This window comes from Trichechus manatus, unplaced genomic scaffold (assembly GCF_000243295.1).
Source record: "Trichechus manatus latirostris isolate Lorelei unplaced genomic scaffold, TriManLat1.0 scaffold00021, whole genome shotgun sequence".
NCBI lineage: Eukaryota > Metazoa > Chordata > Mammalia > Sirenia > Trichechidae > Trichechus > Trichechus manatus.
Genome location: NW_004443957.1, coordinates 12,515,641 through 12,539,831, shown reverse-complemented (window position 1 = coordinate 12,539,831; position 24,191 = coordinate 12,515,641). Strand labels below are relative to the sequence as shown.

At 34.5% G+C, this 24,191-nt stretch overlaps 1 protein-coding gene across 6 annotated transcripts in view; it reads left to right on the top strand.

Moving 5' to 3' along the window:
* COP1 (COP1 E3 ubiquitin ligase) overlaps positions 1-24,191 on the top strand; it is a 235,295-nt gene that overhangs the window by 167,250 nt on the left and 43,854 nt on the right. For all 6 annotated transcript variants that reach the window (XM_004372845.2, XM_023728059.1, XM_023728060.1 and 3 more), the window contains 2 exons: positions 1,610-1,734; positions 3,016-3,176. In XM_004372845.2, coding sequence (XP_004372902.1) covers positions 1,610-1,734; positions 3,016-3,176 — 286 coding nt within the window. The remainder of the gene's footprint in view (positions 1-1,609; positions 1,735-3,015; positions 3,177-24,191) is intronic.

Genomic DNA, 24,191 nt, shown 5'->3' with positions numbered 1-24,191 from the left:
TATATTTTAAATATAGATGTAAAAGGATATTCAACACATTATTGAGCAAAAAAAATAAAAATGTCTAAGAATAGATGTTATGTTGAATAAATGATTGACAAGCAATAGAGAAGTATTTTAAGAATTTTGAATTTGGCCTCTGAAGTCAGACAGTTTGAATCTTGGCTCTACTATTTGCTAGCTGTGGTACCCTGGAAATGTCCATAACTTTCTAAACCTTCGTTTCCTCATCTCTAAAATGGAGCTGATAATAATAGTTATGATTCTGTAAATAATACATGTAAAACATTTAGCATAGTTCCCTTTTTGGTGAACGTTACAGTAAGAGAAGAAGGAGATGACTTAGTTTGTAGTCTTTAACAGAGATACAGGAGCTACTAGTACTGACCGTTCTGATCAGGGCCACAATAGATGGACCTTGATAAAATGGGAGAAAAATGTGGAACAGAACCTCAGATTCCTTAAAAAAAAAAGACCTACTGAACTGGTTGAGACTGGAGCACTCCTTGAGACTATTGTCCTGAGATACTCTTCAAACCTTGAACTGAAACTAACCCCTGAAGTCACCTTATAGCTAAATAAAAAATTGGCTCAAAGAATATCACCCATAACTACTGTGCTCCTTTACAGAATCACCTATATGAGACCAAACGATCAACAATTACTTTTAAAACAGAGATGAGAATGTAAGAGGTAGGGAAATTAGATTAATGGAAACGGAACAACCAGAACAGAAATAAGGAGAGTGTTCACACATTGTGAAGAATGTAACCAATGTTACTGAACAACCTGTGTATGAATTGTTGAACGGGAACCTAAACTGCTGTGTAAACCTTCACTGAAAACACAATAAAATATTATTTAAAAAATAAAACAGTAAAGATAAAGGAATATATGTATTTTTTGGAAAAAATGCAAAACAAATTGTTGAGAGGAAGGAAAAATAATTAAAAAAATAATAAGTGTAGGATGATCCAGGTTTTGTAATTAAAGGTCAGGAAAAAAAAAAAAAATCATGGGCTTTTATTAAAGCCCTAAGACTATTTTTGTATGATGAGATTACCAGTGATTTTCTTCTGAATAACTACATTTACATATTCTTTGAAGCACTCGTAGGATCCTACCCCTGAAGGGCTGACTAAACTGAAAATAGTTCATATTCAATATAGCAAACAGTTTAACAGTTGAAAAACAAATTAAGTAGAACAAATATTATCACTGAAATTTAGCACAATTCACAGTAGAGGTTACTCATGGCTTGCTGATGGTGGTATGGTGGTAATGATGCCATTTATTGAGCATTTCCTACCTGCCAGGCACTATTGAAAGTATTTTAAATGAATAAATTTATTTAATCTTCACAGTATCTTATCGGATTTATTTAATCCTATAAAGTAGGAATTATTTCTCACGTTTAACTGATGAAGAAGCTGAGGCTAGTGCGTTTCATAACTTGCCCAAGGTCAAAAGCAAATTAATGGCAGCTTGACATTAACTGACTCCAGTGTTTGTATGCATAGGCACTAAACTAGACTGCCTCTGATTATTAGTCATGAGTTTCATGCTGTGAAATCTTAAATCCATTTAACTCTTTTTTTTTTTATCCCAGATCAACAGATAGTCAGCTAAAGCTATGGAATGTAGGGAAACCATACTGCCTACGTTCCTTCAAGGGTCATATCAATGAAAAAAACTTTGTAGGCCTGGCTTCTAATGGAGATTATATAGCTTGTGGTAAGTGAAACCATCTTTTCCTGGAACTTTTTAGCAGGTATCTGTCACGAAAATAGAATTCAGTGGAAATGAACTACATACCAAATCAGGAAATGGTCTGTACTCTCCTAAGGTAGCATAATAGTCTCGATGCCTCAGCACTATGAATTGTTCTCTGGTTGTACTGGAAGAAGCATTAGTCCTTCCCTCCTTTGCTGAGCACAAACCCAGACCACATGAAATAGCGTAAGATTGTTAACTGTGTTTTGTAGTTCTCCATTGTAGCATAATTTCTATCAATATTATGTAGAAGACAGAAAACATTAATTTTTGCCAATAATATTTCTATTTTGAGAGCCATTTTTTGTCTTCTGGAGCCCTGGTGGTACAGTGGTTAAGAGCTCAGCCGCTAACCAAAAGGTCATCAGTTTGAATCCACCAGCTCCTCCTTGGGAACTCTGTCCTGTAGGGTTGCTTTGAGTCAGAATCGACTCAACAGCAACTGGTTTGGTTTTTTGGTTTATTTGTCTTAAGCTGAAATTTATTTTCCCCTATCTGGTTATCTCTTCATTAAGCAGTCTGTCTGGATAACCTTGATCTATTCTAGGGTTTTTATTGTTGATAATTTATATAAACTTAAGTCAGAAGTAGAAAAATAAAATTTGGTACTATTCAAATGCTCTAGTATCTAATGCCTGAATGTATGACCTTTCATCTGTATTTTTAAATGACTTGCCCTGTATTTAGTAATTGGCCCTCTTTACATGTGTGTGAGCCTAAATACTGCCAAAGCAAATCCCTCACACAATTATCCTACCTTGGTAGACCATTCAAAAATATAGGTTCTAGACTACTCGTATAATTGGGGAATGGAAGCTAAGTTTTGTAAGCTATTAAAATTTGCCTATGTAAGTGTTACAAGTGTTTTTTTTCTTTCTAGGTAGAAATCTTTCTAATGTATTTAGGATTCTTGCTATCCTAACAGATTTTTAGTTCTACTATAAACTTCTCCTATAAATGATTTTATGTGATAGTTTCAGCCTTAAAATTATGAATATTGTTGTATCGTTAACAGTGACTATTTCTTTAGATTGGTAAAGTGTAGTTTTGTTGATGAATTCCTTTCTCGTGTGACTACCAAGGAATCCTGCGATCTGATCTTTCAAATTTGACCATAAAAAAATTATTGGTCTTTGAGCTAAAAATTTGGAAGATAAATACCCTATAAATGTGATTTCCTACTTCTGAGTTCTCCCATTCTAAAAATTTATTATTATTATTAATTTATTTATTTATTTTCAGGAAGTGAGAACAACTCTCTCTACCTGTACTATAAAGGACTTTCTAAGACATTGCTAACTTTTAAGTTTGACACGGTCAAAAGTGTTCTGGACAAAGACCGAAAGGAAGACGATACAAATGAATTTGTTAGTGCTGTATGCTGGAGGGCACTGCCAGATGGGGTAAGTTTTCATGTGATTTGTTTTTCACCTTGGTGTCTCATATAATACTTTATACACAGGTAGGTTTTTTTAAGTTTAAGATATGAACTGATATGTGACGTGCATTTTATTTATTGCTTTGTATTGTGTTGCCAAAGAAAACAGGCATTTTAGGTAGTAATTGAAATGACATTAATGGAAAAATATCACGCTGAGTTTGGTGTCTCTTTTATGTATCCATAGTATCTTGTGCACACCTCTGTTAGAGCCATTATCGTATTGTCTCTTTAGTATCTACCTCTCCTATAAAACTAAATTCCTCTAAGCACACATTGTACTTTATTTTCCTTAATGATCACATATAGTAAATATTCATTAAATGTCCAGTTGAACTGGTATTTTAATATGAAGAAGAAAATTTGGTTCAAATAGAAGGGAATGGCCCTATATATGCAACTACATTAAATACTATTCCAGTATAGAATATTTATCTACAAAGTACATCTATATAAGAATATTTAAACACATTTAATTTCTTGATGAGAAAGTTGAATTTCTAGACTGTAAAGTATCCTCAGACTTTTCAATGAGTTATACATTTTAAGTTACAAGCTTTTTCATAAGTTTATGAAGAAATAAATGCTTTTACTATCCTTATTTATGTAAATGTTAGTTGTCCATTATTGTCATCTTTTTACAAATGGCATTTTACATGCTTTCTTGATTGGTTCTGTTTTTAACACAAAAAAGTTCTGACTTGATGAGTTCTTTGAGTTCTTAAAGTTAGTTTAACTTTAATTAGATATATTTCATTGCTAACTTGTTTTTAATCTCTGTAGCTTAACTTCCAGTTTTAGTAATGGCAGACTGGGTAGTGTGGACCAAACCTCCCACTATGCAGGACTGGAAAGGCTGAACCAAGTATATATATTGTAACAACAAAAACTTGTTTAAAGACACCGCAAGGCAGACAAAATATAGACTAGGAATAGCAGACTAGGAATATAAGCATGGCATTTGAGTCTACTTTTGCCTTGGGAACGTTTGCCAGTTTTGGTGGGGTGGCTGAGAGCACTTATGGCCACTTCACAAGGACACAGGGATTAGAGTCTAGTGCTTGCCATTGTATGGGTGAACTCACTTTGGTTTAGGACCCCAAAAAACTGTAGTCTAGGTTAAACAAGGAGAAGAAAAGCCTTCATAGTGATTGCAACTCATCTTTACATCATTTCATCCCATGAAATTAATTGAGGTGTCCACAGGTGCCTGGCAGATGCAAACTTAAAATCTCTCTGACAGAAAATAACATCATCTAAGGACTTCATTTGTTTTTCAGTTTTGCAAATACAATAACTAGGAGACGATAAAAAATAAAGAGGCATAGAAAAGGAGAAAACAGCCTGAATAAAACCAACATAAAAAACAGTCAGTAGAAAATCACGGCAGCTCTGGGTATTGTAGTTATCAGAGGCAGCTTGAAAATAACCATGCTTACAGGATAAAAGGCAAGATGAAGAATTTCAGTTGGGAACTGGAAACTATCTTAAAAATGAAAATTCTAGAACTGCAGAAACAGAATTACCAAAGTTAAGAACTCAATGGATGGTTAAATGACAAATAAGATACAGTTGAAGAGAGAATTAATGAACTGGTAGGTAATTAAGTTAAAAAAGATACAAAAGGAAGCATAGAGAGAGAAAACTGAAAAAAATACAGAAGAGAGATAGAGGACCACGTAAGAAAGTTTAACATACTCAGTGTTGTTGTGTGCCATCGAGTTGTTTCTGACTTACAGCAACTCTATATGACAGAGTATAACTGTCCCATATGGTTTCCTTAGCTGTAATCTTTATAGGAGCAGATTCCCAGGTCTTCTCTCTCTGAGCCACTGGTGGATTTGAACTGCCAACATTTTAGTTAGCTACTGAGAGCTTAACCATTGCACCACTTGGGCTCCCTACATATTTGTTGTTGTTATGTGCCATTGATTTGGTTCCGACTCATAATGACGCTATAGAACAGAATAGAACTGCCCCATAGGATTTCCAAGGAGCGTCTTCAAACTGCTGACCTTTTGGTTAGCAGCCGAGCTCTTAACCACTGCACCACCAGGGCTCCAATATTCAATAGGAGACCTAAATAAAGAAAGAAGAGAAATAATGCAACAGAAGCAAATATTTGAAGACATTATTTGCGAACTTTGCAAAGAAAGACATCAAGGTAGAGATTCAAGAAGCCTTTGAACTCCAGGGAATAAACGACTAGAAATCTACACTGTGAATAAAGGTTTAACATCAAGCCTGGATCCTAGGCCTGCCTAAAAATCTAACTTTGGGTCTGCCTTCTGATAGCACCATTTCCTCAGAAATATACTAAGTTAAGACATATGGAATATACTAGCTGCTGGTTATATTTACTATGAAACTCTCTGTGGAACTGCATTTGGACCAGGAGAACTCTAGGTTGGCACATTGGCCTTACATCTATGTAAACTGGATATCATAAGACAGAAAACCAGGGTGTACCTAAGCTTTGTCCCTAGCAAATGTACATACTCTTTGTGTGAGTGAAGGAAAGGAGAGGTCCATGAAGCTGTGTGTGTGAATAGTTATCTGGCCTCCTGATGACTTTGAAGGTGTTATGCATGCTGAATTTCCTATATTCGTCTGTAAAACTAAGTAACTTAGTGTTAAAGTCTCTTGTGTCTGATCTCATGACCACTGCTGGTGGTAGAACAATCACACCTAGGTACATCATAGTAAAACAACTGAAAATCAAATACCAAGAGAAATCATTACAAGCAGCCAGAGAAAAAAGCACTTGTCTTCAAAGGCTCAGCAGTTAGAGTGACAGCCAGCTTCTCAGTGAAGCAATGGAAACCAGAAGACAATGGAATCAGATCTTCAGTGTGTGACAGAAAATACTGACCAGCCTAGAATTCTGTAGTCAGTGAAAAATCTCAAAATGAAGGTAAAATAAGGATATTTTTGAATAAGTAAAAACTGAAGAATTTTCCACCACCAGGCCTATACTAAAGGAAACCTTAAAGGATATTTTTAAGGCAGAAGGAAAGTGATCCCAAATAAAAATCAGAGTTGCAGAAAGTGATGGAAAGCAATGAAAATAGTAAATATGCAGTAAATCTAAGTGTATATTGACTATATAAAACAACAGTGCCTTGTTGAGTTTAAGGAACATACAAAATTAAATACTTGACAATAATGGAATATAAATCAGAAGGAGGACAAATGTAATTAAAATGTTATCAACACCTTGGAAATGGGTAAAAGTACTAACATTAGACTGATGAACATGCATATTGTAATTTTTAGGGTAACCTCTAAAATAGTGGTTGTTAAAGAGTGCTCTCCAGACTAGCAACATCAGCATAACCTGGGAACTTGCTATATCACAATGAAAAGATGGAAAGCAAAATTCTAATAACTTACTTCATTACCATTTCAGATTTAAATTAAATTTTGTAAAGCAGTCACTTTGGTTAGCAACGAAAAATAACTTTTTACTTATTTTAAACCAAAACCAAAGTCACTGCCATTGAGTCGATTCCAACTCATAGAGACCCTGTAGGACAAAGTAGAACTGCCCTATAGGGTTTCCAAGGCTGTAAATCTTTACGGAACAGACTGCCGCATCTTTATCCCGTGGAGCGGCTGGTGGGTTCGAACTTCTGACCCTTTAGTTAGTAGCCAGGTGCTTTAACCACTGTGCTACCAGGGCTCTTCTTCCTTCTCTTAGATGAAAGCAAAAGATTTGGGAGATTCTTCGGTTCATTTATTCAATTATTATATACTGGTCACAGTTATGGAGCCTTGGTGGCACAGTGGATAAGTATTCGGCTGCTAACCAAAAGGTCTGCGGTTTTAATCCACCAGCTGCTCCTTGGAAACCCTATAGGACAGTTCTACTCTGTCCTAGAGGGTCACTATGAGTCAGGATCGACTTGACAGCAGTGGGTTTTTCTGGTCACAGTCCTAGACACTGGAGATAAACAGTGAACAAAACAAAAACTAAACCCATTGCTGTAACACTTAACCACTGTGCTACCAAGGCTTCAGTGAACAAAACAGTAAAAAAAAATTTCTTGCCGTTTTAGGGCTTATAATCTTACATGTTGGGGAAGACAGTAAACTAAACAAGTTATATTAGAACGGATAAGTGCTGTAGAGTAAAACAAAGCAGGAAAGGGGGATAGGGAGGGCTGGGGTAGGGGGTTGGTTGCAGTTTTCTCTGGTGGTCACAGAATGCCTCACTGAATAGCTGAGTTAGATCAAAGACTAGAAGGAAGTGAAGAAGTAAGCCATGTATAAATGTGAGAGAAGAGTATTCTAGGTAGAGATAACATTTCAAAGGCCCTGAAGTAAGAGTGTGATTAGTGTTTGAGGAGTAAGCAAGAAGACCAGTGTTGCTGCATTGCAGTGAGCTAGGTGGAGAGTAGTAGATGATTTCAGAGGGGTGGTGGAGAACCAGTTTCAATAGAGCATTTTTCAGCATTGTGAGGACTTTGGCTTTTACTGGGAATGAGCTGGGACTCATTGTAAGATTTTGAAGAGAGTAGTAATGTAATCTGACATGAATTTTAAAAAGTACCAATTTTGGCTGTTGTGTCAAGACAGACTATAAGGTGTCAAGGGTGGAATTAGGAAGACTAGTTAGGAGGCTTTTGCAATAATCCAGATAAGATATAATGATGGCATATCGGTGAGAAGTAATTAGATCTTGTTCCTATTTTGAATGTGGAACCAATAGAATTGCCAGTAGGTTGGATGTGGGTTGTCAAAGAGAAAACTCTGGGATGGTACTAAGGTTTTCTGCCCAAGCAACTTTAGGATTGAAGTTGCAATTAATTAAGGTGAAGAAGATTGCATAGGAACTGTCTTGAGGGAGAAGACCAGGAATTGACTTTTGGACTGGTTAAGTTTAAGATGTTACTAGAAAATCTAAGTGGAGATGTCAAGTTTGGAGTTCTTAGGAGACTTTGGACTGGTTAAGTGGTAAGTAGTCAGGAGCTGTCTCTACTCTAGAAAAGCCAAACATTTACTTGTCTTTCTAAGCTGTATTTCTCTCCTTCCTAGTTTTGAATACAGGAAAGAGATCAATTAAGGGAAATTATGAAATAGTTTAATTTAGTGATTTGAATTTTGTGTAAATTATAGCAGTGATTTAGTCACAGGGTCGGAAAGAGAAATTAAGAGTGAGTGATAGAGGAAGAGGTGGAAATATACTATCTGCAGATAATATCTCAGTTGTGTAAAAATGTAGGATATTTTTCTGTGGACTTAAATTTTTGTCCAGCCTTTTTTCACCCCATATAACCTAGATAGATAAATTTCTTTTGGTCCACCCAGGTAAAAATGAACCAGTAATCATCACTAGCCCTGTTTTAAACAGTCAGCCAAACTCATAAGACCTACCCTTTTTATTTCTACCATCCTGCATATAAACTTCAAATAATGTTATGCACCAACCTTTAAAGTTTTCATCAATTTCATTATAGCCTTTATTGCTTCTTTCCTTCTACTTCATTTCACAATACTATGTTTAAGTTAACAGCATACTTCTCTCCTACCTTCCTATTTACCATATGGTCTCTCTGCTTGTGTTTTAAGGCTTAAAATTTTTACTTTTAGTTACTCCCCTTCAAAGACAGACCATTTCTTATGTTGATATGTTGAAGACATTATGTTACAGAACTGGACTGTTTGTCAGAGTTTATCATGTAACACAAACAAATGAAAAGCCTGTACCAAATATTTTACTCAAATTTCTGATAACCTTGATTTTTAAAATACAGGTTCACCAAATTTATTATTTATTTCCTTTAACAAATTTGCATGCCTACCTCTTTTCCTATTATTGGTATGGGTGATCATTACAGATAGTGCTAATATTTTATTTCTAAGTTTTTAAACTGCCTACTCTTGATACTTGTCCTCTCAATGTCACCCTCCCGCCGTTGCATTTCTACACCACACATACTTAAAAAGAAAGTTTTTGTTGTTGTTTATTTTAATCTGAGAGATGGTACTTTGTTCTTTATCTCTTTTCCTTCTTTTTTTTTTTTTTGTTTTGTTTTGTGGTATTTTTCCTACCTAAAGAGATTTTTATTCAGTCATTTAGGGTTTGCTGACAGATTTCTTCTGTCCTTTGTTCCTTATCTTTGTCTTGCAAAGCTAATGGCTCTAGAAATTCTGCCACTACCTCTTGTACTATATTTAATTTTCAGTTTTTAGGTAAGTTTTGTTTGAACTCAAGTGAAAATACTTATTTGTTTTGTTTTTTTTTTTAAAGAATTATTTATTGTAACTTAAATCTTCTCAAGAAAACTTAGAAAATGGTAATGGTTATTCTATACTAATGAAGAATGCAGAATTCTTCATTTTGTGTTTTACTTTTAGTTTATTATCTTAATTCATTTGAAGATATCTTAAAGAAACTTTTGTAGTTTAGAGTTATTAGCATAAAGATGGTCTGTCATTGCCTGATTCTTAGGTTCTTTGTTTGTTTTTCTTTAAGAATAAGTTTTATTTGCTTTGCTCATTTCAGCGTTAACTTTCATGGTTTTATTTTTATGAATTTGTTAGAAATAACTACTTGGAATATCATATAAAGCTTTACCTTTATGTAGGTGATGGAGTTTAATTTCCTCAGTGTTTATTTTGAAAAATAGAGAACTTGATCACACATACAACTTACTGTTAAAAAAGAAATCTACTGTATTTATTTAAAGAAGCAATTGTAAATTCTAAAAGTGTTTACTCAAATGTATTACATCCATATGGGATTACATATCCATAGGTATTATGTTTGAATGATTTATACTGTCTTTGAAACAAATGTGGTTTGCTTTATTTCTATACATAGCCTCCCATTCTTTACTTTTGAATATAGGGAATGATGGGCTAGAAGGCTATAATTTGAATTCATTTTCTGATTCTGCTTCTTTGACAGGTACCCCATAATTTATTTGGCTTCTTGTGTCCAGATGTAGTCAACTTTTACTACTTGATACTTATTAGACAGTCATTGTCTGGATTAATAAAATTTATAGATTATCAACAGTCCATGTCAACTGTAGTTTCAACCTTTCTTTCTAAATTATTCTATTTATTTACTCACGGTTCCTAACAAATGTACTACTGATGTAACTTTTTTTCTTCATTCCATGGCACTCCCAATTCTAAAATCAAGAGAACCATTGTTATACCTGAAAGGCAGTACGTGATACGGTCTGAATAATCATAATTATCCTTTAGTTAATTTAGACTTGATTCCAACTAAAATTTTTAGCAGCTTTATCTTAAGAGAGTGTGGAGTCAGAGTGGATCTTCTTGGGAACACTTTGGTGGCTCCGCAGAAGGAGAGTAATGTCATCATCTATGAATATTGCCTCCGTTTTTTCTTAATAACTTATTCACAGAAACTTAAACAATTACAAATGAATTCATATGTGCTTTAGAGAATTTAGAATTTAGAGCCCAGAAGCAAACCCACACATCTGTGGTCAAGTGATTTTTGACAAGGGAGCTAAGTCCATTCAATAGGGAAAGAAGAATCTCTTCAATAAATGGTGCTGGGAAAATTAGATTTCCACATGCAGAAAAATGAAACAGGATCCATGCCTCACACCATACATACAAATTCAAAATGGATTAAGGACCTAAATGTGCAAACTAAAACCATAAAATTCTCAGAAAGAAAAGCAGGAGCAACGCTGTTAAGCCTAGCTTTTAACAATGGAGTATCTAGTATAATAACAAAAGCACAAACAGTGAAAGACAAACTAAATAAGTGGGACCTCACAAAAATTAAAACTTCTGTTCATCAAAAGACTTTACCAAAAAAGTGAAAAGACAAACTATCAACTGAGAGAATATCTTTGGAAACCATATGTCTGATGAGAATCAAATAACCAAAATATATATAAAACTTTGACCACTTAACAACCCAATCATAAAATGGACAAAAGACTTGAATAGACATTTCACCAAAGAGCACATTCAAATGGACACCAAACACATGAAAAGATGCTCAGCATCATTAGCCATCAGAGAGATACAAATCAGAACCACAGTGAGATACCATTTCACTCCCACTAAGGTGGCTAAGATTTAAAAAAAACTGAAAATAACAAATGTTGGGGAGGATGTAGGGGAATTGGAACTCTTATCCATTGCTGGTGGGAATGCAGAATGGTACAGCCGTTGTGGAAAATTGTGGCGGTTCCTCAGAAAACTAAACTACCATAAACTCCCAAAAAAACCCAAGCCTGTTGCTGTCGAGTCAATTCCAACTCATAGCGACCCTGTAGGACAAAGTAGAACTGCCCCATAGGGTTTCCAGGGAGTGGCTGGTGGATTCAAACTGCTGACCTTTTGGTTAGCAGCCAAGCTCTGAACCACTGCACTGCAATTCCACTCCTAGGTATATACCCAAAAGACTTGAAAGCAGAGACTCAGAAAGAGACTTGTACGCCAGTGTCCATTGCAGCCCTATTCACAGTAGCCAAAAGGTGGAAACAACCTAAATGCCCATCAACGGATGGATAAATAAAATGTGGTACCTACTATACAGTGGAATACTACTCAGCAAGTAGAAGAAACAAAGTCTTGATGTATACTGCCAGTATGGATGGAGCTTGTAGACATTACGCTGAGTGAAGTAAGCAAATCACAAAAGGACAAATATTGTATGACCTCACTTATATAAAAAGACAAGAAAAGGCAGATGTATAGAGAACAAAGTTTACTAGTGGTTACCCGGGATGGTAGGGTGGGGGAAAAGGGGGGTTAACAGTGATGGAAAAATCGCATTGATTAAGGGTAGAGTTGCACAGCTGATTATTGTAATTACTGTCAGTAAGTTGTACACCTAAAAACGTTGAATTGACAAAAGTTGTGTGATAGATATGTCGTAGAGTAAAACTGGAGCCTCTGTTAAAATTAAGTAAAAGAAAACTACCAAGAAGAAAATAACAAGTATCTTATTTTTCACAGAAATAAACAATATTAACATTTTAATGTATTTATCTTTATGTAATTTTTCCAATCATGTAGGTATTTTCTTTTTTTAAAAAAATTTAATGTTTTATATATTACCGTGTATTTTTTTTTCCTTTATGGTGAACATTTCTTGTATCTAAATGTCTTTTGAAAAGAGTATTTTCAATGGTTGCGTATTATTCAAATCTAAGGATTTACCATACCTGGTTTAACCATTGTGTTAGTGGGCGTATTCAAGGTTACAGCTTTTTACTATTACGAATAATGCTTCAGTGAACATCTTTGCAGTAAATCTTTGAATTCCTAATCATTTCTTTAGAATACAACCTTAGGTACTTATCCAGTTAAAGGAAATGAATAGTTTTAAGGGTTTTGATTAAAATTGATAGATTACCTTTCAGAAAGTTTATTTTCATTTGTTTCTGTACCAAGAGAGTCCAGTGGTTCTAGTTTCACCATGCCTGTAAAACATAGAATATAATGCCAATATCTTTGCCGGTTTGATGGAGAAGAATTATTGTGTTTTAATATGAGTTAGTAAATTTGAACATTTAAGTTTATCAGTTGTTTACACAAGCAGTTTTTAACAAAAGAAATTTTTTTAAAGAAAGAGAGACACCATGGAACTGAGATATGGTAGTAATCGTGGTCTTTTGGAAATTTGTTATTAGCAATTCATATCTATTCCATTATCTCCCACACCCTACAACCACCTTGACAGCAATGGTGCAAATCTAAGGTAAATCAAAAACAATATTCTTGATTTCTGTCCTATCTTTTTATCATCACTGCTTTATTTAGAGACTGGAGTTAGGTAAAGGGTATTATGTATGTTCTAGATCTGTGGACCTAAAACCATTGGAATGAAATATGAAGTGATTCAAGACTCTAAGTGACTGTCTTTCTTTTTACATGATTATACCCGTTTAAAGAAACATATTTTTGTTGGGAGCAGATTCTGAATCCATAGTAACTCCTACTGAGACTGCAGGTACCTGATCACTTTTCGTCAGCTCTGAACCACATACTTAATGTAGTCTTGAATCACCAATCCTAAATAGATATCTAATAGCAAAAGAGAAGTCACTGGGTGTGCAAACAGTTAAGCGTTCGCCTACTAGCCGAAAAGTTGGCAGTTTGAACTCACCCAGAGGCGCCTTGGAAGACAGGCCTGGTGATCTTCTGAAAGGTCACAGCCTTGAAAACGCTATGAAGCAGTCCTACTCTGCACATATGGGGTCCCCATGAGTTGGAGCCAACTCAACAGTAACTAAGAACAGTGGCAAAAAGCAGTACTTGTAAAGGACGCTCAAGGCTCCTATGTTATTGTTAGATGCCATCAAGTCTGTTCCAACTTATAGCGACCCTAAGTACAACAGCTCCCATAGCTCTTTAAAGGTAACAAAATGTATACTGTAGCCTCACAAAAACTGTTAGTCATTAAGGATGATGTTTCGTTTTATGGTTGAGACTTCAAGAATCATATTACAAGTTCTGTAGCTCTAAAGTGAGGGAGTCAGGATGACAATTTCCCTCCCTTGAAACCAAGTTTAGCAAAACTTAGCCTGGGAACCCATCACCTATATGTATTGCCACCCATCCTACACAAAGGTATGACTGTATTAGATGAGAACACCTTTATTTTCAGTCATATAATAAAATAACCATATACTGGAGTGTTTCTTGAGTAAAACTTTATTTTCTTAAGCAGATGATCTTTTCTTTACCTAAATTTCTCATGATTCCTGTCTTTTAAAAATATTTGCTGAATGAATTAATATGTTGCCTTATACTGTTATTTGTGTTCATGTCTCTTATCCTCTGCTAACCTGCAAACTCCCTGAAGAAAAGACACCCTAATGTAGTGTTTTGAGAGCACAGAGTCTAGAGCGAGTCCATCTGGGTTCAAATTTTAGGTTGCCCACTTACTAGCTGTACGATCTTGCTCAGAGTTTCTTACCTGCACTATGCTTTGGTTTCCTTATCTGTAAAGTGTTGATGATAATAGGGACCTACCTTTTATGGTTATTATGAGTTTAAAAATGTGTTAGTAATCATAAAGTGTTAAGAACAGTTTCTGGCACATAGTAAATGCTAGTTAAGTGTTTGCTGTTATTATTTATGTTTTAATTACTCTTTAACTTGTTTGCACATAATCCATAGTATGTAATTTTTCTAATGAATGAACAACTCTTCAGACTTGTCATTTAACTTGTTGCATAACTAATTAAACAATAATTAATTGGAGCCAAAAAGTACTGGAGTAGAAGTGGCAGATACTTCTGATATCTAATGGATTCGTTTGAAACTTAATGGTGTTTTATCAGCACTACATCAGTTTTAAGAAAACTAGTTTATCTTATATGAGCTATTCTTATGTTCCTATATAACTATTTCAAAATTGCCGTTTTGCCCCTTGGGATATAATCTCCAAGCTTTTGCCTATTTTCAGAAGGAACAAAAATTTTAAAATGTGTGCAGGTATAGAGAAATTGATATTTATTGTTGGCTTAATATTTTTATGTTGGATTATAGCATGTTCTTCTTTATTACATTAACAGTATTTCACAATTCAGTCTCCCCTCAAAAAGACTTAACATACCTGCTTTTCTGATTTATATAAATTTTTATCTAAGAAATAGGCATCCTTCTCTGATTTCTTAGTAAGCTCTTTCTGTATAAAACATTAAATTGCAGTAAACTAGGGGAGTAAAGAACATTTGAAAAATCATGTACTGTAAGTACAAAAAACATGTATAATGAAATTTATTTAAACCTGATTGATCATCAGAATGACCTGGAGAGCTTTCAAAAACAGTAACAAAACAGTTCTGTTCTTAGACCGATGAATTCATATTTGGGTTGGGAAGGAGGCGTGGAAGGTTAGAGATCTGTATTTTAAAAAAATTCCTCAGATCTCCTTGGGAAGTTATATGAGTAATTAAGTTTGGGAACAGTTGAATTATCCTACTGGGAAGAGATTTGTTGTACATCGTAACAAGAGGCTTAAATGGTTCTCAAGCATCTGCTAAAGAAAAACAGCAAATAATTGTGGTTATGAATATCTAATGTCTCTTGGATTTTACGTCAGGAAGAAAAACTCAAAGTTTTTCTTTTTCTTTAATTAAAAAATGCTACCCTTAATAATGGTGGCATAACATGAAAAATGTAATTCAATGTCATTGAATTGTAAATTTGGAAGTTGTGTTGGTGAAGGTTTTGATATGTATATTTTTACTACAGTTACGAAAAGAAAAAAAGCTACCCTTAAAATATCTTGACTTCCCATACTTATAAGGTTATTTTTTATCCTAAATTCTTCTGTGAGCACTGAGAAGACAACATAGGAGCTGCTTCTCTTTCTTTCTTCGCTCCTTCATTTCTGTTTCTTCTCTCCCTTTTATCTTTCCTTTCCTTTCTTTCCTCTAGCTGGATGGTTTATAACACTTTAGAAAATTTTCCTGACTGGAAGAGGGCCAATCTGAATGAACTCTTGTCTGTCTTGGGCATGGAAGGAAAGAAGATTCTGAGCATGGACCCTGACTTCCAGGAAGACTGTGGCTCCCATCTCCTCCTAAGTGCCCCACTCTTCCCCTTAGTATCCAGTTTAGAGGGATATGGGGAGGTAGAAAAAGGAGGAGACAAGCAGGAGATGGAAAACTAAGGCAAACATGATTTGTTTCTTAGTAAATTACGTTAAGTGTAAATTTTCCTTACACTTAATGTCTACTACTGTATGGACAGCCTCTGGGAAAACATTGGTTGCATTAAATATTTTATAGTGTATTATTGTAATGAAATTATCAGAATATAAATTTATGAGTTCTGCTATCCAACATTTTAAATATTTCATTATTACTGTTTTTACATTTATTGTAATGGAACGTGACCTATGTTAGAATGGTTCTTATATATTTCTTATTATTAAATCTTTTTTTTAATGCTTTTTTTTCCTTGAGAATTATACCAATTTTAAAGCATAGAATTGATAAAAAAAAATCTTTAATTTGCTTGGTTTTTTTTGTTTTTAGTTTTTTTCTTTTTTTCCAAAAAGAAAAATAGATATATTAATTTGAGAGTACATTCTGAATTATGCCATTAACCTATAAATAATTTTCACTATTACCCCACTATGCTTAAAAGCATCCAAAATATTTGGAGATGAGTTGGATTTAAATCTGGTGTCTAAATGTTTATCTTTTAATAGTTGCTACCAAATTTCCACAGTGGTTATGGAAGGAAGGAAAGTGGTGGTAGGTAAAATTTCCTTGACTTAAAAGTTTTTAATGAATACTGCTTGAATTGGTTGTATATGCTAAAGTGTGTGTAATGGGAAAACATGATCATTAATTTCTAATTGAATAAAAATATATTTAACAATTACTTAAAACAGAATAACCAAACAAAAAATTAAATTTCTTGTCTACAAAATGGACAGCAGCCATTTTAACAGAAAAGTGTTTCTGTGTGGAAAAAGAAACTTTTTTTTTTTTAATTTTTTTATTTCTACTACAGTCTGTCATTAACCTCTATTGTTAATATTGTTGTGATCCTTATACAGGGGTGTGTGCCTTTCATATCTCTTACTCCATCATTTCTTAAATCCCATTTTATTCAGCATTTTTCCAAATAAAGCTATTAGTAATTGGCATTGACTGTTCCCAGGACAGTAGAAAAGTTATTACTGCTGAACATAAGAATAATTTGATTATATGGATTAAAGAAAATTCAATCTGTTATAATTGCTGTGAAGAAGCCATTTAATTTTTTGCCTGTTTGCATTAGTCTCTGTTATTGTAGCTAAGCAGATAACATGTATGAAAATACAGTCTTTATTTGAGTTGTGATAATCAAACAAAAAATGAAGAGGAAAACAGAAAATGAAATCTATATATTTTGGTTTAAATGAAAAAGTATTTACACATTATTGAAAATTACATAATTCTCATGCTTATATTTGTCAGTCATGCTTATATTTAGTCATGTTTAGTTGGTCATGCTTCTAATTGTTTTCAAGGAGGCAGTTGGTCATGCTTGTATTTGTCTTTGAGGAGATCTTTGGCTCTTTGATGAAAGTAGGAAGCCTTGTATATCTGTTGTATAGAAAGTAAATCAGACTTCAAGATTCAGCTCCTTTTTGTTAATTTATTAAATCCTAAGTATCTAGAACAGTGACTTTGTGACTAACCAAGCATATCTTTGTGAGTTGCTTTCCAGAGATTGGGAGAGAAAAATAGTAGTGGTGTGTTGGAGTTTTCTGTTTTGTTTTGTTTTTTTGTTTTTTCTTTTAGTGTTTTTCATTTCTAACAACATTCCAAACATTGGTTTATTCTAGGGGACCTAGGAGTTTATCTTTTTACAAATAATAATATTGCTAAGAAGACATTATAGCACTCAAAAAAAAAAGCTTCATATCACCTGATAAATAAGAAATGAACTATTTTATTTCATGCCAGACTGTCTAAACACTTTTGACTAGTTTGAAATACGTAACTGAATGTATTGTAGTCTTTGTTTTTAGAAGCCCAGAATAATTCAGATTTCACAAATAATACTTACATGTTCTTTTCTTACCATTTTTTACTTTAGAATTTACAGAGTGTTTTCAACTGTGCAATTTCGTTATGCCCTCATAGCAGTCTTCATAGACAGTGGTTTTGGCTTCATTTTACAGATGAGTAAACAGGTTAAGTGTGTGGCTGTCTGTCACCCATCTAATAAGTGATGGAGCCAAAACCTATTTCCAGGCCTCTAATCTCCAAACTCTGTCCTCATTAAGCCAACCATATTTGTAATTAACATGGTTATCCTTGATGTTTGTACTAATGGAAGACTATTGTGCTGTAAGTTAATCCAAAATGTCAAATAATAAAAATAGATAATTGGTGTAGAAACTTATGTAGGTATTTACATTTTGAAACAAATATATCTTATATTCTGAAAAGACTAAATGTAAAGTAAAATAGAGTTTATACCTCTCCCAATTAAGTTGGCTTTGCAGCTTCAAAGTTCAGTAGAAGTCTTGCTTTTAAAGAATATTTTCATTTCATCAAAATTTTCTGTTTTGTAAAGGGTAAGATCTTCTAATCCTAAGCCTTGTACGTTTTGCTGGATGTTTAATACCTGACAATATATGCTTACTAATAGAAAACGTGAATTGTTAGTTCAACTAATAAGTCAAACCTTGTTTTTACCCCATGCATAGCAAACTCACCAAAATGTTGCGTGAGAAATTCTTTGGTTTGCAGTATTTCACCTCTTAAATTCAGCTTCCAAACTCATTTATAAATGTGATAACTTCTTCACATTCTTAGATGTCCTTTGTTGTTGTTAGTTACTATCGAGTCAGTTCGGACTCATGAAGATCCCATGTGTTACATAGTAGAACTACTCCATAGGATTTTCTTGGCTGTAATCTTAATGGAAGCAGATAGCTAAGCCTTTCTTTTGCAGTGCCACTGGGTAGGTTCAAACCACCAACCTTTCAAAAAAACCCATTGCTGTCGAGTCAATTCTGACTCATAGCGACCCTATAGGACAGAGTAGAACTTCCCCATAGGGTTTCCAAGGAGTGCCGGGTGGATTCAAACTGCCCACCTTTTGGTTAGCAGCTGTAGCTCTTAACCACTAACACCACCAGAGTTTCCCATAAACCTTTAGGTTAGACAAAAAAACCAAACTAAACCCCTTGCCATCGAGTCAGTTCTGACTCATAGCTACCCTATAGGACAGAGGAGAACTCCCCCATAGGATTTCCAAGGAGCAACTGGTGGATTCGAACTGCTGACCTTTTGGTTAGCAGCCAGGTTCTTAACTACTGTGCACAAATCATTTATGCCACCTAGGGATCTAGATATCCCTTAACCCTAAGGAAAGAAGCCCTCTCTGCCAGCTGGACATAATTTACTTAAGACTAGAAGTTTTCTTGATGTTGAGAAAATGGGACAGAGTTTCCTAAATAAAATTTTCTAACAGAAATTGAATTTTCTTTCATAATTTTTAGGAATCCTTTTTAAATAAATTGCAGCAATCGCCCAAAGACTGTGCTCTAGCATATAAATGTTTTCTAAATAACAGTGGTTAAGAAAAGAAACATAATTCATTTGTAAAAATTTCTTGTTTTGAACCTCTTTTGTTCCCATGCTGTTTACTAATTTACTCTTAACATGTTTCTGTTACTGTAATTACGAATTATTTTTTGCATTAAATTTGACAGCTTTACATTGTCAGCATGTATTCGAATACACTCTTATTGCCGCAGATTAGGAAGTTAGAGATATTTGCATTTATATTGCTCCTAAATGACACCCATTTTTGTCATATTCCTCTAATGAAGAGCTTCTGTTCTAATCACTTAATTTTTTATAAGATTTTATGAGATGGGGAAACTAATAGATACGCTTTTTTCCTTTCTAACATCGCTCTGAAGTTTTGATTGGGCAGTTTAAACCTACATGTAAAATAAAAAAATTGATGCAGAGTAGTCAATTTTTCTAACTATATAACTGTAATCTTTAAGTGTTTGCACCTGTCCTTTCTTCTCCTTGCTGTTAGTACTGAAACACTAAAATAAATAGAATGGATGGTAATTCTGCCACTTCAGACTAGTGCTGAGTTAGTTGATGTGACTAACTGGTTTTTCAGAACTGAACCATTTTTAAGGCTTTTTATTAAATGTGGACATTAGCTGGATTAGCAGTATTTCATTTGATTACGCTTTATGACCCTTTAAGGCTATTTGATTCCTCTAGTACAAAATTTTTAACTTGGGATTCGTGGACCACCTATCCCACAAGGGTCTTAAGGGCATTCTTTGAGTCACTGAAATTATATGAGAAAGTTTGTCATGTATGTGTGATTTATTTTTCTAGGAAGAGAGTTTATACCTTCCATTAGATTCCTAAGGGGGATCAAAACATTAATGATTAAGAATCAGTGCTTAGAATTATGTCTATAGTCTGTCATGTAGGCCTGATAGGGCTGCTAATTAAATTGTGCAAAAGGTAAGCACTCGACTACTAGCTGAAAGGTTGGTGGTTCGAACCCACCCAGAGGCACCTCTGAAGACAGGCCTGGGGATCTGCTTCCGAAAGGTCACAGCCTTGAAAAAACCCTATGATGCAGTTCTACTCTGCACACATGTGATTGCCATGAGTCAGAATCCACTTGACAGCAACTAATAACAACAACTACAATACCAGTTACAAAAAATTATAGGTGCTAGTTCTCTTCCCTCACTTTGAAGTTTGTTAATTTTTATATAATTTGATGGACTTAAAATGAAACAAAGAAAAAAATCACACTAATAGTGATATAGATCTTTATTTTCATTCTTCCGTGTTTTTCCTTTACTTCCATTTTAGATTCCTGTTACATAGCATTTTATTTTTAAAAGAGAGAGATTAAATTTGAAATTTTAGGCAAGTCCTTTTGCCTCTCTCAGTTTGTTTTATTTCTCTTTGTTGTCTGATTGCTTAGGCTAGAACTTCCAGTTCAATGCTAAATAATAGTGGTAAGAGTGGACATCCTTGTCTTGTTCCTGACCTGAATGGGAAAGCTCTCAGTCTTGCTTCATTGAATATGATGTTAGCTGTGGGCTTTGGGTTTTTCATAATGTCCTTTATTATGCTGAGAAATTTCCGTTCCATTTCCTGCTTCTTCGTTGTTTTTATCATGAAAAGTTGTTGAATTTTGTCAGGTGTCTCCTGCGTTGATTGAGATGATCATGTGGTTCTTTTCTTTTGTTCTGTTAATATGGTATATTACATTAATTGATTTTCTAATTTGATCCCCCCCTTGCATTCATGGGATAAATCCCACTTGGTCATGGTGTATAATCCATTTAATATACTTTTGGATTTGGTTTGCTAGTATTTTGAGGATTTTTACATCTATATTCTTAAGGGATATTAGTCTGTAGTTTTCTTTTCTTGTGGTGTCTTTTTCTGGCTTTGGTACTGGGGTAGTGCTGGCCTCATAGAATGATGTAGGAAGTGTTTCCTCTTCTTCTGTTTTTTGGGAAAGGTTAAGAAGATTGTAGTCACTTTTTCTGTAAACCTGTGGTTGAATTCCCCAGTGAAGCCATCTGTCCAGGGCTTTTCTTTGTTGGGAGGTTTTTGAGTACTTATTCAGTCTCTTCATTTGTTATGGGTCTGTTGAAATATGCTATTTCTTGTTCATAAATTTCTTCAATGTAGGAAATTTATGTGTTTCTAGGAATTTGGTCATCTCCTCTAGGTTATCTAATTTGTTGACATATAATTGTTCGTAGTATTTTCATAGATCCTTTTTTTTTTTTTTTTTTTTTTGCCTGTAGGGTCAGTTGTAATGTTTCCACGTTCATGTCTAATTTTATGTATTTGCATCTTTTCTCGCTTTTTCTTTGTCAGTTTAGCTAAATGTTTGTCAATTTTATTGATCTTCCCAAAAAAAACAACTTCTGGTGTTGTTGATACTGTTATTTTTCTCAGCGAATAATCCGAGAAGCTGAACTATATGAAGAAGACCACAGCATCAGGATTGGAGGAAGACTCATTAACAACCTGCGATATGCAAATGACACCACCTTGCTTGCTGAAAGCGAAGAGGTCTTGAAGCACTTCCTGATGAAGATCAAAGACTGCAGCCTTCACTGTGGATTACACCTCACCATAAAGAAAACAGAAACGCTCACAACTGGACCAGTAAACAAAATCATGATAAACGGAGAAAAGATTGAAGTTGTCAAGGATTTCATTTTACTTGGATCCACAGTCAATGCCCATGGAACCGGTAGTCAGAAAATCAAAAGGTGTATTGCATTGGGCAAGTGTGCTGCAAAAGACCTCTTTAAAGTGTTGAAAAGCAAAGATGTCAGTTTGAGGCTTCAGGTGCACCTGACCCAAGCCATGATATTTTTGATTGCCTCATACGCATGCAAAAGCTGGACAATGAATAAGGAAGACCAAAGAGGAATTGATGCCTTTGAACTATGGTGTTGATGAAGAATATTGAATATACTGTGGACTGCCAGAAGAACGAACAAATCTGTCTTGGAAGAAACACAGCCAGAGTGGTCTTTGGAAGTGAAGATAGCAAGACTTCAACTCACGTACTTTGGACATGTTATCAGGAGGGATCAGTCCCTGGAGAAGGACATCATGCTTGGTAAAGTAGAGGGTCAGCGAAAAAGAGGAAGACCCTGGATGTGATGGATTGATACAGTGGCTGCAACAATGGGCTCAACATAGCAACGATTGTGAGGATGGTGCAGGACCGGGCAGTGTTTCGTTCTGTTTTACATGGGGTCTCTATGAGTCAGAACCAGTTCGACAGCAGCTAACAACAGCATTGTTTTTCTATTCTTTATTTCATTTATCTCTGCTCTAATTGTTGTTATTTCCTTCCTTCTGGTAGTTTTCAGCTTGGTTTGCTTTTTTCTTCCCCCTAGCACATTAAGTTGTAAAATTAGCTTATTGAGGGTTTTTTTTTTTTTTTTTTTTTTTTTAATGTTAGCACTTACCGTTGTATGTACATTTCCCTCTGTTCACTGTCTTTGCTGTATCCGGTAAGTTTTGGTATATTGTGCTTTCATTTTCATTCAACTCTAATTGTTTTCCAGTTTCTCTCTTGATTTTTAATTTGACCCATTTGTTGTTTAATAGTGTGTTGTTTAATTTACACATATTTGTGTATTTTCAAGATTTCTTTCTGTTATGAATTTCTGGTTTTATTCCATTGTGGTTGGAGAACATACTTTTTATTATTTCAGTCTTTTTAAATTTATCAAGACATGCTTTGTGGCCTAGCATTTGATCTGTCCTGGAGAATGATCCATGTGCGCTGGAGAAAAATGTATATTGTGTTGTTATTTGGTGGGGTGTTCTATAAATGTCTCTTAGGTCTAGTTGGTTTGTAGCATTGTTCAAATCCTCTATTTATCGATCTTCTTTGTAAATGTTCCATCCATTATTGAAAGTGGTGTGTATTGAAATCTCCAACTATTATTGTAGAACAGTCTATTTTTCCCTTTAATTCTCTCAATATTTGCTTTATATATTTTGGGGCTTTGATGTTAGGTGCGTATGTGATTGTTTAATCTTCTTGATGAATTGACCCTTTATCATTATATAATTTCCTCCTTTGTCTATTATAAGAGGTTTTGACTTAAAATCTATTTTGCCTGATATTAAAATCACTAACCCCGGCTCTCTTTCGGTTACTGTTTGCATGAGTATTTTTTTCATCTTTTCACTTTCAATCTATTTGTGTTTTTGAGCCTAAGATGTGTCTCGTGTAGACAGCATATAGTTGATCATGTTTTTTATTCGTCTACCACTCTGCTGTTTTATTGACGCATTTAATCCATTTACATTCATAATAATTAAGGAAGGATTTACTACCACCATTTTGTTACTCATTTTTTGTCTTTCTTATACTTTCTTTGTCCCTCATTTTTTCCAATACTGCCGACATTTGTGTGGTGTTGACATTTTGTAGTGAAACATTTTGATTCTCTATTCCTTTCCTTTTGTGTATATTTTAAATTATTTTCTTTGTGGTTACTATGAGGATTATATTTAACATCTTATATCAACCAGGTTTAAATTGATAACCAATTTAATTACTTCAGTAACATAGTTCTATTCGTATATCACTCCCCCTCCCATTTATGTTCTTGTTATCAATTGTTACATCTTTCTACATATGCCCTGTAACATAAATTTGTATTTACAGAAGTACAGTTTATAGTTTGTCCTTGTCTTGTTTCATTTTGCAGATCCTTGCTGCCGTTCTTTGCCTACTTTTTAAGAGTCCTTATAGGGTTGAATGGAAATTTCTAGTTGCTTTTCTTGGCATTCGTGTGGGGAAGGCCAAAATCTTAGACCTGCTCATGCCTCCATCTTCTCACCCCACATGAATTTTTTTATGGAATAATATTGATAACAAAAATCCTTACTGGGAAATTTAGTAGGTCAGTTGTGAAGAAAATACAGTTTATATTTTCAGTGAGTAGTGATACCCATGGGCATTTCTC